This window comes from Aspergillus alliaceus (genome assembly GCF_009176365.1).
Source record: "Aspergillus alliaceus strain CBS 536.65 unplaced genomic scaffold BDW43scaffold_99, whole genome shotgun sequence".
NCBI classification, from domain to species: domain Eukaryota; kingdom Fungi; phylum Ascomycota; class Eurotiomycetes; order Eurotiales; family Aspergillaceae; genus Aspergillus; species Aspergillus alliaceus.
Genome location: NW_022474782.1, coordinates 1 through 14,219, shown reverse-complemented (window position 1 = coordinate 14,219; position 14,219 = coordinate 1). Strand labels below are relative to the sequence as shown.

The following is a 14,219-nucleotide window of genomic DNA, read 5'->3' as shown; positions in this document are numbered from 1 at the left end:
TTCAAAGTAAGCGTGGTGTTTTCCCTCTGTTATATACAAGAAAGTGTGAACGTTGGTATATCGATTACGATTTCATGCCGCATCTGGGACCTTTATAGCAAGGAGCTGGCCCTTGGTAGTAGCCACTATCAACTGAATCTGGCCACTTGTTGTCCTTGTGAGGACAGCACTATCTAGCGCTGGTCTGTAATAATTAAGATTGCTGAGCGCTACTTGCATAGGCTTGGGGCTTGTAGGGATGGGCATTGGCAAGGTGTATGTTCGGAGCCGTCGGTCACTGCCATTATCCCCGAGGAGCACTATTGCCTCGTCGTCGTCACGAACGAATACGTTGACCGGATGGTGAGGCAATGTGTGAACCTCGCCCTCCCAACGCCAGGAGTTGATGACCAGAAGATATTTCCCCTGACAAAGTATAAGTAGGCGAGGTTCACGGTTAAACCCACAACATGCTGTGTAGAGAGCATCGTCCACAGAAGATGAGCCCTGTTTGTAGATGGTGATCATAATCAGCCGCATGGTACCACGTCCATAAAAGCAGTATGCACATACAGAGAACCCTATCTTCAAATGTGCGCAAGATATGCCACTAAACGTGTCCCATGCTCGTACTAACAAATGTCCGTGGTCCAGCTGAGCAACCATAATCAAGTATTGGTTGTCGTTAGAGAAGGTCAATGATCGGATCTGTGTCGCCGGTCCAATCGTCGATTCTCTTGAGATTATATTTCCGCCGCTGGTGATACTATCGGAGTCTTGGTAAGATGCTGCTGAGTTTGACCGACTCGACGGGATTGAGCTATTTCTAGATTTCGTTAGCCTGTAGCCTTTTCGCTGGGGCTGCCAATTATGATACCCTTCGCTTGCTGTGCCAAGCAGATTCTGGGTCGTGGTAAGGTATAAAAGGGTATCAGAGTCCGGCGTTCCAGGACTTCGAGTTATGACAAACGCTGTCAGGAGCCCATCTGCTGACATAGCGGACCTCTTGATAGATCCCATGTGTGGGTAGTAGACCCTTAAGCCTGGCGCGATGCTGTTTGCTGGTGGTTCAGGGGAATTAACAATCTCGTAGAAGAAACACTGTGAAGGATTAGCCATTGATGGTTTCGAGATAGGTGGTATGATCGACCCATACTTCAAAATGTGGAGTAGCAAGCCCGGCACACAGAAACCTGGAGCTGCTTGCCACACATTCTAGCGACGCTTTGGGCACGGTTATCAATTTCGCTCTGGGAGCCTGTTCTACCGCGGATAGTATTTCATCGGGGAAGAAAACTTGAATGCAATGGGGAGAATAGAATGCCAAGATGTCACCACCGGGCGCAAATGCGCTCCCATGGATAGGAGTGCTTGTTTCAATGGGAAGCTGTTTGTAATGGGGTGTATAAGCTGGAGATATCGAGGGCCGTCGAAATCTTGGCCATCGGCTCCGAGGTACAAGGGACGCCTCCGAGGGCTTTCGGTGGAACAAGTGACCTATAGATGTGAGGGTATCCTCAACCTCTTTAGAGCTAACACGCCGATCGCGAATTGGATTTAGTACACCTTGCTGCAAGAAATCAAGCGTGCGACGTACGACCTCTTGTTCCATCGCGAAAGGGCTGGCTCGGGCCCTTCCTTTCAACTTGTCAAACCAGCCAGCGATTACCGATGATAGTTTCGGCTTTCCATGCCTGATGAAATAAAATGAGTCCCCGTGGTCCTGTCGCCGCCGTTCCCTCGCAAATGCCACCACGCCGCTATGTCCGAAGTCGATGTAAGTCATCACTAAGCTAATGATGCAACCAAAGGACCAGACATCGCTTGCGGAGCTGACCCTACCATTAGGTAATGAGCACTCCGGGGCAAGATAAGTACCTTCACCACGTCGGTTCATGGTCGACGGCTCCCGGAGATGCCTCGCTCTTTTCTGCGCTCTTCTTAGAATAGGCATCACCAATTCGACGTCCTCATCTCCATCGAGTCCCCTACCCTTTACCCGGGACAGGCCAAAGTCCGTGATTTTCCAAGTCTCTGAGTCGGTATATGCGTTAAAGACGAGAATGTTATGGGGCTTGAGGTCAAGATGATAACAGGAATATAGCTCCAATCGTTGGTTTCGGAACTCATGGTGAAGAAAGGCCAGTGCTCCAGCCAGCGTTACCCCTCGCCCATATATGGAGCCTTTCTCTTCCCAGGTCGACGGGGGAAGCCGGTCCTCAGCACCGACACCGTTGAGATATTCCCAGAGATTGCAGGAAGCTAGCGGAAAAAACAAACTGTAGGTACTTCCGTACTGCAAGCTTGCCAGCGCGACCATTATATTTCTGTGCCGTCGCGGTTGGTCAAGAATCTTGTTCAGAACTTCTCGTTCCTCCTCGAAAGCCCGGTTTAGCTCGAAGTCTTTGCGCGCGTACTCCAAGGCCTCCGTAGTCGCTGTACTGTCGAATCGCGACTGGATATGCTGCTGTTCGATCCGTACTCTCCACACTTGACCGAATGTCCCTTCTCCAATTTTTGTCTGCTCCAGATATGGCAGCGGACACTGGAATCGTTCATTCTTGTATATGACCTCCTCGCGTTTCATCAGTGTCACAGCGCAGAACCGAAATTGCTTCTGGTAAAACTCGGCACCTCGCAGGGGGAACGTGGCGGTCGCAGTCGTGAGGGAGACGGGAAGGTCTGCGTCGGTAAACTGGAGTGGTGCGATATCGTCGGTTCCTGTGTGGAGTACGAGGTCCAGGAATTGTCGCAAGACACGCACTTCCTGGCGCCCATGAGCGAACAGCAATATTGCGAAAACAATACTCAGATCCTTCAACGTCCTTTGCTCAATGTCTGGAAGTAAGTCAAGAGATATCCCATTCGCTTGGCACAGGCGGCATAGTAGTTCTCGCAGGTCCTGCTTATTGCTTTCGAAGACTTTCTTCACTGTGCCGTTGCGGAAGAATCGATGCCTATTGAAGTTATAGGAGTAGTTATCTTTCAGCCGAGTGACAAACTGCTCGCAAAGCGAGCCGATCACCGCGTCATTCATTAACACCGGAATGACAGCCCTCTGGCGTGGCGTGCAACTTAGGTGAGCTTCTCATCCTGCGTGATTGTCAGCAATCGAGGCTCCCCCGCATGCAGCAGACGGAGCCAGTTACTCTTATTATTACGCAGGGGCCGCTTGTGGCTGATACCCTTCTAGCCTTAGCTTTATCGTTAATATGATTAGCGGAGGCGAAGAAGAATACGACTGGTAGAGATCAGCGCCTAAGATCCCATCACGCGTTCAGTTCGCCAAATGAGGCGGTGCTATTGACAACTCATCCCGATAAGCACTTGACCCTTCTCTGTAACACTACTTGTGATCTCGATCGAACGGACAAAGGAGAAGCCCTTCTTGCGTTCATCGTTGTTCCCCGAAGGGAATATACCCCTGCAAACAACCCGTGTTCCTCGGTGTATCATTGCCTAGGCCCTCACTCTGATGCTTGGTCATCGGTACGTTGCCCAAGTTCAACTTTATTATATCTGTCTCGGTGATCATCAACCTCATATTGATGGCTAAATGCCACGTCGAATAATATTCAATTTTAGGGTTGCGATGATAGAACGTAGGTATGGAATGGGAGGAATTCATTTTACCCCCCGCCTTCATTTTCCCGACTATCATTGGCCAATCTCATACGCCGCTTTTTTTTGCGCCAATAGAACGCCAATGTTTTGCAGGCGGAAGGAGATTCGATCAACAGGCATTTTCCATGATTCTCGCATCTCAAGGGATTACATTGCCCTTAATTAATTCTCACAACAAACCAAGAAGCTTCTGGTTGTACTCTAAGAGCTTTATAGAGCTAACAGAATACCCCAGAAAAGCTCAGGCCTCTCTATAATATGTGGCTTTAATGTACTTTCTGTTCTCTTGAGAGTATTGTGTTCTTCAACAACCTGCTGCTTTAGGCACGACCCCAAGTGTATATTCAGTTGTACTCTATATCATAGAAAATGTGAAATCGATGTTTCCACATGGTACAGCTCTCTATTGACCAGATCTGTAGGGCATATAATAGAAGTAGGGATAGTTATTCAATGATCCAGTTGGACGTGATTCCAAGACTACAGTGTTACTCATTTTCACTACTTGTCGCACGACGGATACATTCAGCATCGAACAACCACTAGAGCTGACTGACCTGTTCACCACTTTGTAGTATTCCTTGGGTCTCATAAATCTCCTTTGCAGCCTTCTCTCGTAGTCCATTGCGATCTATCTTTCCACCCTGTTAATGAATTAGTATACCGTATACCCCTGCTACTCTAGTCAGTCACTTACAGTGGATACCGGTAGAGCATCAAGAAACTCGGCACCACCTTCAAGACGCAGCTTTTCCGACAGTTCACAGAACATCCACTGCATAAATTGGCCAATCGTCAGCGTGGACCCTAGTCTTCGGACAATATAGCCACGCGGAACTGGTTCCTCGTCCTCCTCTTGCGGGCTTCGTTCATCGCATGTTAGCGATCGTTCATAAATGTAGACGCGAGGTAATGAGCTCTTACAGCTTCACAGGAACAACGACGGCCTCAAGCACCTCTGGATGAGTTACGATGGCTGCTTCGATTTCCGATGCCATTACATGCGCTCCGTTGCGCTTGAACATATCCTAATTTCATGGTTAACCCCCGTTTGAACGCTGGTGCTAGTACGGAAGAATTATGAGGAATTCACCTTCATTCGCCCAAGGACATACCACCGACCCCGAACATTCACCATACCAATATCCCCCGTCTTAATAAACCCATCTGGAGAAAATAGCGCTTTTGTCTCAGCCATCTTATCCAGGTACCCCTTCATAGCAAACGGATTCCGGATCCAAATCTCCCCACATTCTCCCCTAGCCAGTGGCTGACCATTCTGGTCAACAACCTTCGCCTCGAGATTGGGAAGAAGCTCTCCGACTGTATTGTCCGTCTCCGGGACCCGTGGATCTGACGCGAAGTGTATCCCACCCCTGGCTTCAGTTAGCACTCGCATTGAACCTATAGCTACGCAATAGCGGGTAACAAACTCAGTCATCCCGCACACAACCTCACACGGAGATCGATGACACCGCGTCCACTCCTCGCATGCTCGGTAGGGAATCATAGCGCCTCCTGTTCGGAGGCTAGTCACGCTCGAAAAATCCGCGTGCGTAGCATTATTCAAGAGACTCTGAAATATATGTTTTGGAGTATGCAGTGATGTCGGTTTGTACATCTCAACAGCACGCAGGAACTCTTCTAAATTGTACTCGGGCATATAGATGGACTTGTATCTGGCCTTCAGGGGTATTAGAAGGCCGTAGAGAATGAACCCGATTCCGGCGTAGAGAAAAGTGCAGAAGAAGACCTCATGCCTGCTCCGCTCTTTCAGGTGGTAGCGATATAGGAGCTGCTCTGTGTTGCCGATTAGTCCGTAATGTGTTCTTTCGGCTAGTTTGGGGAGTCCGGTCGTTCTGTTTCCTTTCAGTATTTTTGGTCTTCCGATTATAGGGCTGGGGATCGTCGTACCCCGATGTATGTGTTAACAAGGCTGTAGTGGTCTTAGCCTCCTCAGCTGATAATCTCCTCCACTCAAAGTTCGGTCCATTTGTAAGATCAAGCAGAGAGCTCCAATGGCGAATAGCACCCCCTGCCACAGCCTCTCCCGTCGTGAACTGATCAAGGACGAACAGATTCTCCGTCGGGACGCCCGCTTTTGCTGCCGCTGCCTGTACACAACCCACGTGCTGCGGACCGAAAAACACGAAATCTGCGTTGACGGCCTCCAGACGAGCGACTGTCTCTGCGAGCGGGTATGTGGGACAGATGTTGCAGCAAGCCCCAGCTCCGATCGCGCCGAATAGAACAACAGGAAGATACACGTCCAGAGTTCCGTAGATCACCACTCGCGCGCCGGGTCGGGCGCCCTGTTGGAACCCGCTTGCGAAGCACTTGACCAGTTGTTTCAGCTGGTTGAAGGTGCACGATGGTTCGTCTGATCCCTTTGCCGATAGGATGAGCGGCTCAGCGGCTGGCCATCCTTGGGTAGGACTCCACGAGGAATCGAAGAGGTAAGATAGTAGGTCTGTTGATGGGACTGGGATGTTGAATCTTGATTTGACGGCTGCCATGTTTATGATTGGTTTTCTGGTTAATAGTGAGGGTTTGCCCATGCCGTTGAGTATGATCCGGGTATATATGTATAGACATAGGATGGATGATACAGCGTGAATGTATTTGTTGTCAGTAAACTAGCGGTATCATTTTACAGTACTTTATTCTTGCATGAAAGTAGTCGACTAATGAGAGACCAACTCGTAGTGATCTATTGGGAGCTCATTTCCATACTAGGGTTCCAATAGTTCCCGATCCACCGTTCGTAGATGGGCGATCAATTTCCGTCTCGGGTTGTTTATCTATCCGAGTGATACATCGAATTACGTACAAAGGGTAGATCGATGCATCTTGCCTTGGTAGCTAGGTGGAGTTAAGATTGAAGCGGCTCCACTAGACAAGTTAGTAAATTTACGTAGCCCGATTACTCTCTGCGTCAACTCAGACCAAGCTTAGTGAACAGACTAAATGATTTATTGGACGCCACCCTTGTCCCACATTCTCCGCGGCCGTAGATCTGTGTCTAGCCTGAAGTCACAGACTTGCACTTGACTTGGAAGGTCGTCCAAGGAAGGGTCCGCCTTCTGTGGGAAAAATAGTTCCTTGGCTGCGCCTCTGATCACCTTCCCGGAGACTGTCCTCGGAACTTCTTCTCCCTCACCAAGGATACGAAGCACCGTGGGCAGCTGGAATACAGGCAAGGGGGAGGAGAGGTCATTCCTTAAAGATTGGAGAGTAAGTTTCGGCTTTTGACCAGTGCGACAGCGCACCAAGGCAGCAACCCTGCTGCCAGTCTTTGGGTCTGCTACAGGTAGCACGTAGGCTTCGGAAATATAAGGGAGCGTCGAAAGCGCCGTCTCCACGGTGAGGATATAGATCTTGGCGCTATTGCAGTTGATGACTGTTTGCCTATCAGCATGAGCTGCATTTTAAGGGCTTCATCGACATGGGAGGGGAAGTACTATCTGTAGAGGCACGGCCTTGGATGATATAGTCTTTCCCATGAAGGTAGACGAGATCACCGGTTTTGTAGAATCCTTCTTCATCAAAGGCAGCCTGAGTTGCCGATTCGTTGCCCCAATACCTGTGAATAGTGAGGGGGAGTACAAAGTGAGGCCCGGTGTGACCTACCGAAGGAACATAGTAGGAGTCTTAACTCTCATCTCGCCATGGTCCCCTTCGGAGAGCTTGACTGTAACGCCCGGAACGGGGCGTCCAATTGCATTCTGGTTTACTCAGAGAAGATTCATAAACATGAGAGCGAGGACGAATATAGTCTTACCAAGTATGTAGTGTCAACCTCCGAAGAGGTTTTCAGGCCAATAGAAGATTCACTGCTTCCCCATACCACCTGAAGAGGACGCCTCCGAATTTCCTTCCAGAAGGTTTTGATGCTCGGCATTGCCATGGCCCCGCTACAATTGGCCACACGAAGCCCTCTCGCACCATCTAAATATGGCTGGAGCTCCTGTGCGGGGAGATTAGCCAAGTGCTGTTGAAAGTGTTCCATTAACGAGACCCAAAAGCCCACTGAACCGGCCAGATTTGTCACTCCCCCCTGTCGCAACCGCTCCCAGATCACATGTGCACCTGATCCAGGACATACAATCTCTAACCGAATCCCTCTCAGGATGGATGTGATTGCGCTGCTTAGACTGGCTCCGTAGTGCATGGGGCGGTGCGCCAGAACTAAGGTGTCTTCTGACCCAAGTGGCCCTACTTGCGCAGTAAAATATCTCAAAGCATGAATGATCCCCTTTGGCGGACCGGTAGTTCCTGAGGAAGAGAGGACTATTACCGGCCGATCTATGGGGAGAGTAATGTTGGGGTCAATGAAAGGCTGTCGTCCCCCTGAAACATCGCTCGGCGTGGATAGACACACTGACAAGACGATTGGTTTTGGAATGCCTCTGCTCTGAGCATATTGTTCAATATCTCCAGCAAGCTGGGCTGCGTCGAGATGAGTGAGGATACACTTTGCACTGTACCTCTGGTAAAGGTCTACCGCCTCTTCTGGCATGAGAGTCGGAGCTAGCAAACCGGGGGTTATGATTCAGTATGTTGCATTTCACTACTAGGTAGTGTGACTTACATAAAGGCACGATTGCTGCACCTATCGACAAGATGGCAAAAAAGGCCACAATCATCTCGTAACTTGCTCGGGTTGTCGTACAGATGTAAACATCGTCCTCGCGAAGTATGCCCGTGTCGGTCAAAAGAGATTGGGGCAGTACCTCGCGTAACCTTTGTCGGTAATTGACCACATCTTGCAGTAGTTGGTAGTACGAAGCGTGGACTCCATTAATTATATCATGGATGAGTGCGGCACGACGGTGGTTCGCTACGAATAATAGTCGCTGGAAGAGAGCATTGTCTGGAAGTCCATCAATTGGGGCAGTCGCCATGCTGTCTAACCGTGTGTCGTGCAGTGATTGCGGGCTGTCAGAGCTAGGAGGTTAGAAGCCCTTCTAACAACTACCAGAAAGCAGGATAAAACCCCTCGCACTCAGGAGGTGACATACCATGCAGATTATCGTGATCGGTCACTTTTCCCTGGTCCCCACAGTAAATGGCAGCCTAAACTTCAAAGATTCTTCAGCTCCCACTCCATGTGGATCCAACTTGTAACATGTCTAACCGATGAAGGCAATCAGCACATAGGAGCTTGGATTAGTCTAATTTGTTTTCAGCTATAGGTTATGCTATGACGAGTCATTAGATAATGGGAAGTAGATCCTTGGGACTTGGCTTGGAGATTCAGCGCGGTGGGTCTATCCGTGGAGATCGATAGTTCCTACACTTCCCGAGTTGAATTAAAATGACCCTTCAAGATCGGCAGCGCCATCTCCTCCAAAACCAGTAGTTTGTCCCTTGGCGTGCCATCAATGAGGGCCGAGATCGAGTGACGGAGCTCGGGATGCTTGCATAATTACAGCTAAGGTTGTCTGCATCCCATGGCCTCCAGAATTAGAAAACATAGTCCCGAACCTCATGTTTGGGTTGGGTAAGGTATTTGATGAATGAGTTGATCAACAGTCCAGGTGGCAAGGTAAGACCTTCTCAGGTCTAAGGCCACCTTAGCGGACGCGTAGGCTACTACCTGATATGCAAGCCCAGTCCTTCTTTAGTGGCTGAATTGTGACATCCCTCGGCGAGTTGTGTCATCCATTATATTCAATTTAAGTGGAACCCATGGCAGAGATGAGTTCCGGAAATCCATTAAATTGTGTTGCTTCAACCAGTAGGATTCTTTTACCAACCTATTCCGTCAATAACTAGCTAGAGGTTGCAACCTTTCACCCATTTTATTTCCTAATGGTTCCATACTATCCTGAACGAACCCCAGAAACGTGGGCTTTGGGTGAATTACAGCCCCCTTTGACTCCCCATGTACGTTGCTATCGTCTTTTGGGGTCCGATCCTGCCTTTCTCGATGTGAAACTATTTGGCCGGAGCTAATTAATACCCTCTACAGGCAGTGAGCGCCTCTTTGCCGACGTGGGATAACGTTGTAGGATGGTCTCGTCGCGAGCCTGGTGTAGTGGACAAAGTGAAAGGTGGTTATCCACGGTAAGAATAAAAAAGGGCCATGTCATATCTTTACCAGGCGGCTGAACATTAACATAGCTTTTACATTCACAAGATCATCCAGAGACTGAGTCAGGAAGTATTATCGAGATTGAAGGTAGCTGATGCAAACTGTATGATCTTCCCATCCGTCGCATCTGCAGGGAGATGCGCGGGATTTTTGGATCAGAAGACGTCCCCAAGCAATCTCAGGACAGTTTCGTTTCATGCGCCTGAGCTTCGACCCGATGGCCTATCGGTAGAACAGGCGAAATGGGCGCATTTCGAAGCTGTGATTTACCCTAGTGACCTGCAGCCGGAGGCCATGGCATTTTGGCGACAAAGTGGAGATGGGATTTCCAGTCGGCATGCTGAATACGCACTATCGCTAATAGACTATTTGGAGGTGATGGAGAATGGAACTCCCAATCACGACCTATGCCTTATCTCAGATAGCCAGGCATGCGCTGCACCAGAACTAAAGTCCGGTGCAGAAGAGAAAAGGTCCATCCGCTCATTTATTGCAGAGCTCGCAACGTCCGACGAAGGTGGTCAATTAACTGCTCATGATGTGTTTCTGTTTCCAAAAGGCCTGAGCGCTATCTACGCTGTGTCAAGGGCTCTGAGATTTTTGAGCCTCGGCGGACAGGACTCTATCGTTGTATATGGGTTCGTCAATTACACCCTGAGCAGGCTTGACCTCTTCTCTGACCATCTCACAGATTTCCATACTGCGAGACCGTCAAATGCATTGAACTGACAGGATGGACAAAATTCACACTGCACGGCCATGGGACCAAGCAGGAACTAGACCAGCTGGAGGCATACCTTGAAAGTGGAGAGCGCATTAGTGCTCTATTTTGTGAATTCCCAAGCAATCCACAGCTTAAATCCCTAGATCTACCACGACTTCGTACCCTAGCTGATCGATATCATTTTGTGATCGCTTGCGATGAAACAATCGGCACCTTCGTTAACGTTGATGTATTACCATATGTGGACATTATTATGACTAGCTTAACCAAGATCTTCAGTGGTGCCTCTGATGTTATGGGCGGGTCGTGAGTTCAAGCAATAAACCAGCCCAGATAGACGTCCCTTCTAACCAGCTCTAGAGTCATTGTGAACCCACGGTCCACCTACTATGGCTCTATTTGTGACGCCCTTGCTTCTCTATGGGAGGATACCTATTTCCCACTGGACGCCATTACACTCGCACAGAATTGTATCGATGTCGTATCCCGGGTTAGGAAATGCAGTCACAGCGCTGAGGCAATCGCAAACCTCATCAACGCCCACCCAGCGGTAGAAAGGGTCAATTATCCATCACTTGTACCTACCAGACAGCTCTACGAGAGATGTAAACGGAAGGATGGAGGCTATGGATTTCTCATAAGCATCATCTTTCGCAATCCTGTCAGCGCGATTCGATTCTATGACAATTTGACCGTGGCCAAGGGACCTAGTCTGGGCACGAACTTTACCCTGGCTATTCCTTATGCCCTTTTGTCGCATTTTAGAGAGCTGGAGTGGGCGGCCAGTTTCGATGTTCCTGAGCATATTGTTAGAATAAGTGTTGGACTGGAGGATACGGATGAACTTCTGGGTGCTGTGAGGAGAGCACTGGACTGTGTTGAAATGTAGGAGTAGAAAACGTCCTTGCTTTCTTGAATCTACGCTACCTGTACAACTCTTCATTCCACATCTGATGTCCACACAGTATTATAATTCGGTAAGCCCCATAGGAGTGATGGCATACCTGTAGCGGTTATATATACGTTGGTCACTTTTATGCGTTGCCCAATATCGCACCCTCATCCCTCTTCCTCTTTTCTTCTCTCCTCCACCCATGCCCCCGCTTCATAGCCGCCCAAAGTAAAGGAGCAAGAATTACCCATATAAGAGCTAACACCGTCCCGGCCCACCCGATTCCAATGGCATTGATAAGTGGCGTAGCAGCCGCCACAGCTCCAGCGCCAATTAGACAACGAAAGAGATTACTAGCAGCGATAGCAGTGGCAGGTCTTTGGACGTGGCAATCTACAAGAAGAGTGATAAGTGTATTGATCGCACCAGACATTGCATGCCCAGCAAGACACAACATGATCAGCGGGCCGGAAAGATTAGTCTCATATGCCATCACCCAGCTATACGTGACGATGAAGACTGAAGAGATACAGACCAACGGAAGTGTGATCTGAAGCCGGGCTAGTTCTACCGGGAGTTCGGCAAGATCGGTCTGCCGATTTTTTACTATCTTAATACCTAAGCGATGGGCATGGCGTCGGAAGTTCCAGTCTGTGAGAAAGCCGACCGTCCAACGAGATGTTAAGCTGCCGAAGGCGTACGGGAGGCAGCAAAGGCCGATTTGGAGGGAATTAAAGCCATATTTCCTTTCTAGCTGCGAGGGAAGCGTACTCAGTGCCGTAGCGTATCCGCAGAATAGCAGGGCGATGAAGAGGAGGATGATCGCTGTCTCTTTTTCACCGCAGATTTTGAATGTCTCCAAGGGGCTGGGGCGGCGTTTTAAAGGCGGACGTGTGTCACCACCGGCGACTTTCTGTTTATGTCCTGCCCGTCGTGGATATACCAAGTCTAGAACACGGTGGTTCCATTTTTGTGGTGATATTGTCCCATTGCCAACGACTGGCCGACTGGTCTCTGGCAAAAATAGAAGCACTACTGCCACCATGAAACTTGCAAATGCAGTAAGAAACCAAAATATCGATTGCGCATTTGAAAATTGAATGATGAGACCCCCAATCACAGGACCTAAGGCTTGCCCTGCTGTGGCGCCCATGGAAGAGTATGCCAGGTACTTTCCACGTTCCGCGCGAGTCACCAGATCAGCAGTCACGGCGCTGCTGATAACGAGAGTCCCGCTGCTCCCGGAGCTCTGAAGGCAGCGCAATATCATCAGAGTGGGATAAGAGTGTTGCAACGCGAGGCCTATATTGGCCCCTATATAGATTGTAAAACAGATAAGAAGGGCCGGCCGACGGCCTCTGTTATCTGAATAGCTTCCGACTAAGGTCGGAGCCAATGCTTGAAATATCTGTGTTGCAGACGATTGTTAGGTAGAGAGACTTTTGAATATCTCTACGCATATACACATCAGACGTACCATATACACCGTGATGCTAAGGTTGATTTCGGTTGCGGAGACATTGAGATGATCGGCAAGCGTATTGAGTGCCGGAAAGTAAATGCTGGCAGATATTGGGGAAAGGAATCCAGCAAATGAAGCAATTAGAATCGTAGAGATCTTGTCCTTTTCCGACAGGACAGTGTACGGTAATTCGGGTGGTGATGACTTGTCTTCAACCACCGTCGTAGAAGACTCATCTTTACCATTTTTCTTGTCTGCACCCCCTGACTCCGAGGAAGCTAGGTGGTCTCGTGTGGAATGTCTGGACATTGCTGCGAAGAAAAACTGCTCCAATTTAGAGGTAATGATATCTATATGGATGCTTTACGTAGGATGCGGTAGCTTATGGCACCCCCGTTGCGAAACTATCACTTGTCTTAGCAACATCGTCGGGAGATATCTTTCGAAGTGATAGTGGTCCCTCCCCACTGTGCAAAAAAAAGGGTCGTAATAGTTGATACCCACGCTAGGGGGGTAATTGCTAGTACCATTATTTGAGCCTGACCTGCATGATGGTGGATCCAGGAACCTTAGTATACCTCAATAGTGTTCAATCATTAGTGGATCCTAACCGCCCTTGAATCTAGAATCCGTAGTTACGAGGTTACCACTTAACTTGCCGATCATCAATCATATCAAGTGTCTACTTTATCAGACCGACACGTTAGACTGGAGTCCATCAGCCAAGCATTAACAAACTACACCAATTAGGTTTCTGAGTTATGCTGTGGTAAACAGAAATGGTGAGCCTAAAATCAATGTATGTAGCTTCAAGTTCCCGCGAAGTGACCCGAACTAAAAATATATCTATTCAACATAAATAGGCCTACATTTCCATCCATTCTACAGACCAGATTAATTTATATTGATTCAGATTGATCAGATTAAAGCAGTTTAATCAATCTTATTCTATTATTCTATAGTTATATCTATCTAGTTAATTTATTCTATAGGTTTTACCTGATATCTATCTATTTATTATCTATCTTATCTCTTAATTAATTTCCCTGATCACATGCCTAAGGATATCTAGGCTATCAATACCTTAGATTTCTAACAGTTATAAGCCCGGATTTCTCTATTTGATTATGTTGGAAATCTAGGGTATTGATAGCCTAGATATCCTTAGGCATGTGATCAGGGGAATTGATCAAGAGATAAGATAGATAATAGATAGATAGATATCGGGTAAAACCCATAGAATGAATTGACTAGATAGACATGACTATATAGAATAATAGAATGAGATTGACTAAACTGGACAATCTGATCAATCTGAATCAATCTAAATCAATCTGGTCTGTAGAATGGATGGAAATGTAGGCCTATTTATGTTGAATAGGTGTAGACCTTAGGCCTGCAACATATGATAAAAATAGCATCTCAAGAATGAGATAGAAAT

At 48.2% G+C, this 14,219-nt stretch overlaps 5 protein-coding genes across 5 annotated transcripts; 1 reads left to right on the top strand and 4 right to left on the bottom strand.

The window, feature by feature from the left end:
- Window positions 1–12: 12 nt before the first annotated feature.
- Window positions 13–3,086, bottom strand: BDW43DRAFT_257331 (uncharacterized protein). The gene is made up of 3 exons (XM_032039886.1): window positions 1,136–3,086; window positions 857–1,080; window positions 13–805 (listed from the first exon to the last, which is right to left on the bottom strand). The coding sequence occupies exons 1-3, from the start codon at window positions 3,014–3,016 to the stop codon at window positions 73–75; spliced, it is 2,838 nt and encodes a 945-aa protein (XP_031893953.1). The 5' UTR covers window positions 3,017–3,086; the 3' UTR covers window positions 13–72.
- Window positions 3,087–4,145: 1,059 nt separating this feature from the next.
- On the bottom strand, window positions 4,146–6,119 carry BDW43DRAFT_304851 (AMP-binding enzyme; the record flags this gene model as incomplete). Its single annotated transcript, XM_032045684.1, has 6 exons — window positions 4,146–4,247; window positions 4,301–4,466; window positions 4,528–4,631; window positions 4,697–4,979; window positions 5,037–5,462; window positions 5,518–6,119. 6 exons carry the CDS (start codon window positions 6,117–6,119, stop codon window positions 4,146–4,148), a joined length of 1,683 nt encoding a protein of 560 aa, XP_031893952.1.
- A 456-nt stretch (window positions 6,120–6,575) lies between these two features.
- BDW43DRAFT_324187 (class I adenylate-forming enzyme family protein) lies at window positions 6,576–8,529 on the bottom strand (the record flags this gene model as incomplete). Its single annotated transcript, XM_032049910.1, has 5 exons — window positions 8,195–8,529; window positions 7,385–8,133; window positions 7,234–7,328; window positions 7,065–7,186; window positions 6,576–7,003 (listed from the first exon to the last, which is right to left on the bottom strand). The coding sequence occupies exons 1-5, from the start codon at window positions 8,505–8,507 to the stop codon at window positions 6,576–6,578; spliced, it is 1,707 nt and encodes a 568-aa protein (XP_031893951.1). The 5' UTR covers window positions 8,508–8,529.
- Window positions 8,530–9,417: 888 nt separating this feature from the next.
- Window positions 9,418–11,313, top strand: BDW43DRAFT_304849 (cystathionine beta-lyase; the record flags this gene model as incomplete). Its single annotated transcript, XM_032045683.1, has 5 exons — window positions 9,418–9,492; window positions 9,578–9,672; window positions 9,730–10,338; window positions 10,392–10,730; window positions 10,785–11,313. The coding sequence occupies 5 exons, from the start codon at window positions 9,418–9,420 to the stop codon at window positions 11,311–11,313; spliced, it is 1,647 nt and encodes a 548-aa protein (XP_031893950.1).
- A 145-nt stretch (window positions 11,314–11,458) lies between these two features.
- BDW43DRAFT_324186 (major facilitator superfamily domain-containing protein) lies at window positions 11,459–13,087 on the bottom strand (the record flags this gene model as incomplete). The annotated part of the gene is made up of 3 exons (XM_032049909.1): window positions 11,459–12,724; window positions 12,794–12,987; window positions 13,021–13,087. The coding sequence occupies 3 exons, from the start codon at window positions 13,085–13,087 to the stop codon at window positions 11,459–11,461; spliced, it is 1,527 nt and encodes a 508-aa protein (XP_031893949.1).
- Between the last annotated feature and the right edge of the window lie 1,132 nt (window positions 13,088–14,219).

What these genes read in the sequence shown, in the direction of transcription:
- BDW43DRAFT_257331 (XM_032039886.1), bottom strand. Translation starts at nt 3,016, where the DNA reads ATGAATGACGCGGTGATCGGCTCGCTTTGCGAGCAGTTTGTCACTCGG. An exon ending in TTGCTACTCCACATTTTGAA is followed by an intron (nt 1,081 to 1,135) that starts GTATGGGTCGAT and finishes AATCCTTCACAG; the next exon opens with TGTTTCTTCTACGAGATTGT. An exon ending in CTTGGCACAGCAAGCGAAGG is followed by an intron (nt 806 to 856) that starts GTATCATAATTG and finishes AACGAAATCTAG; the next exon opens with AAATAGCTCAATCCCGTCGA.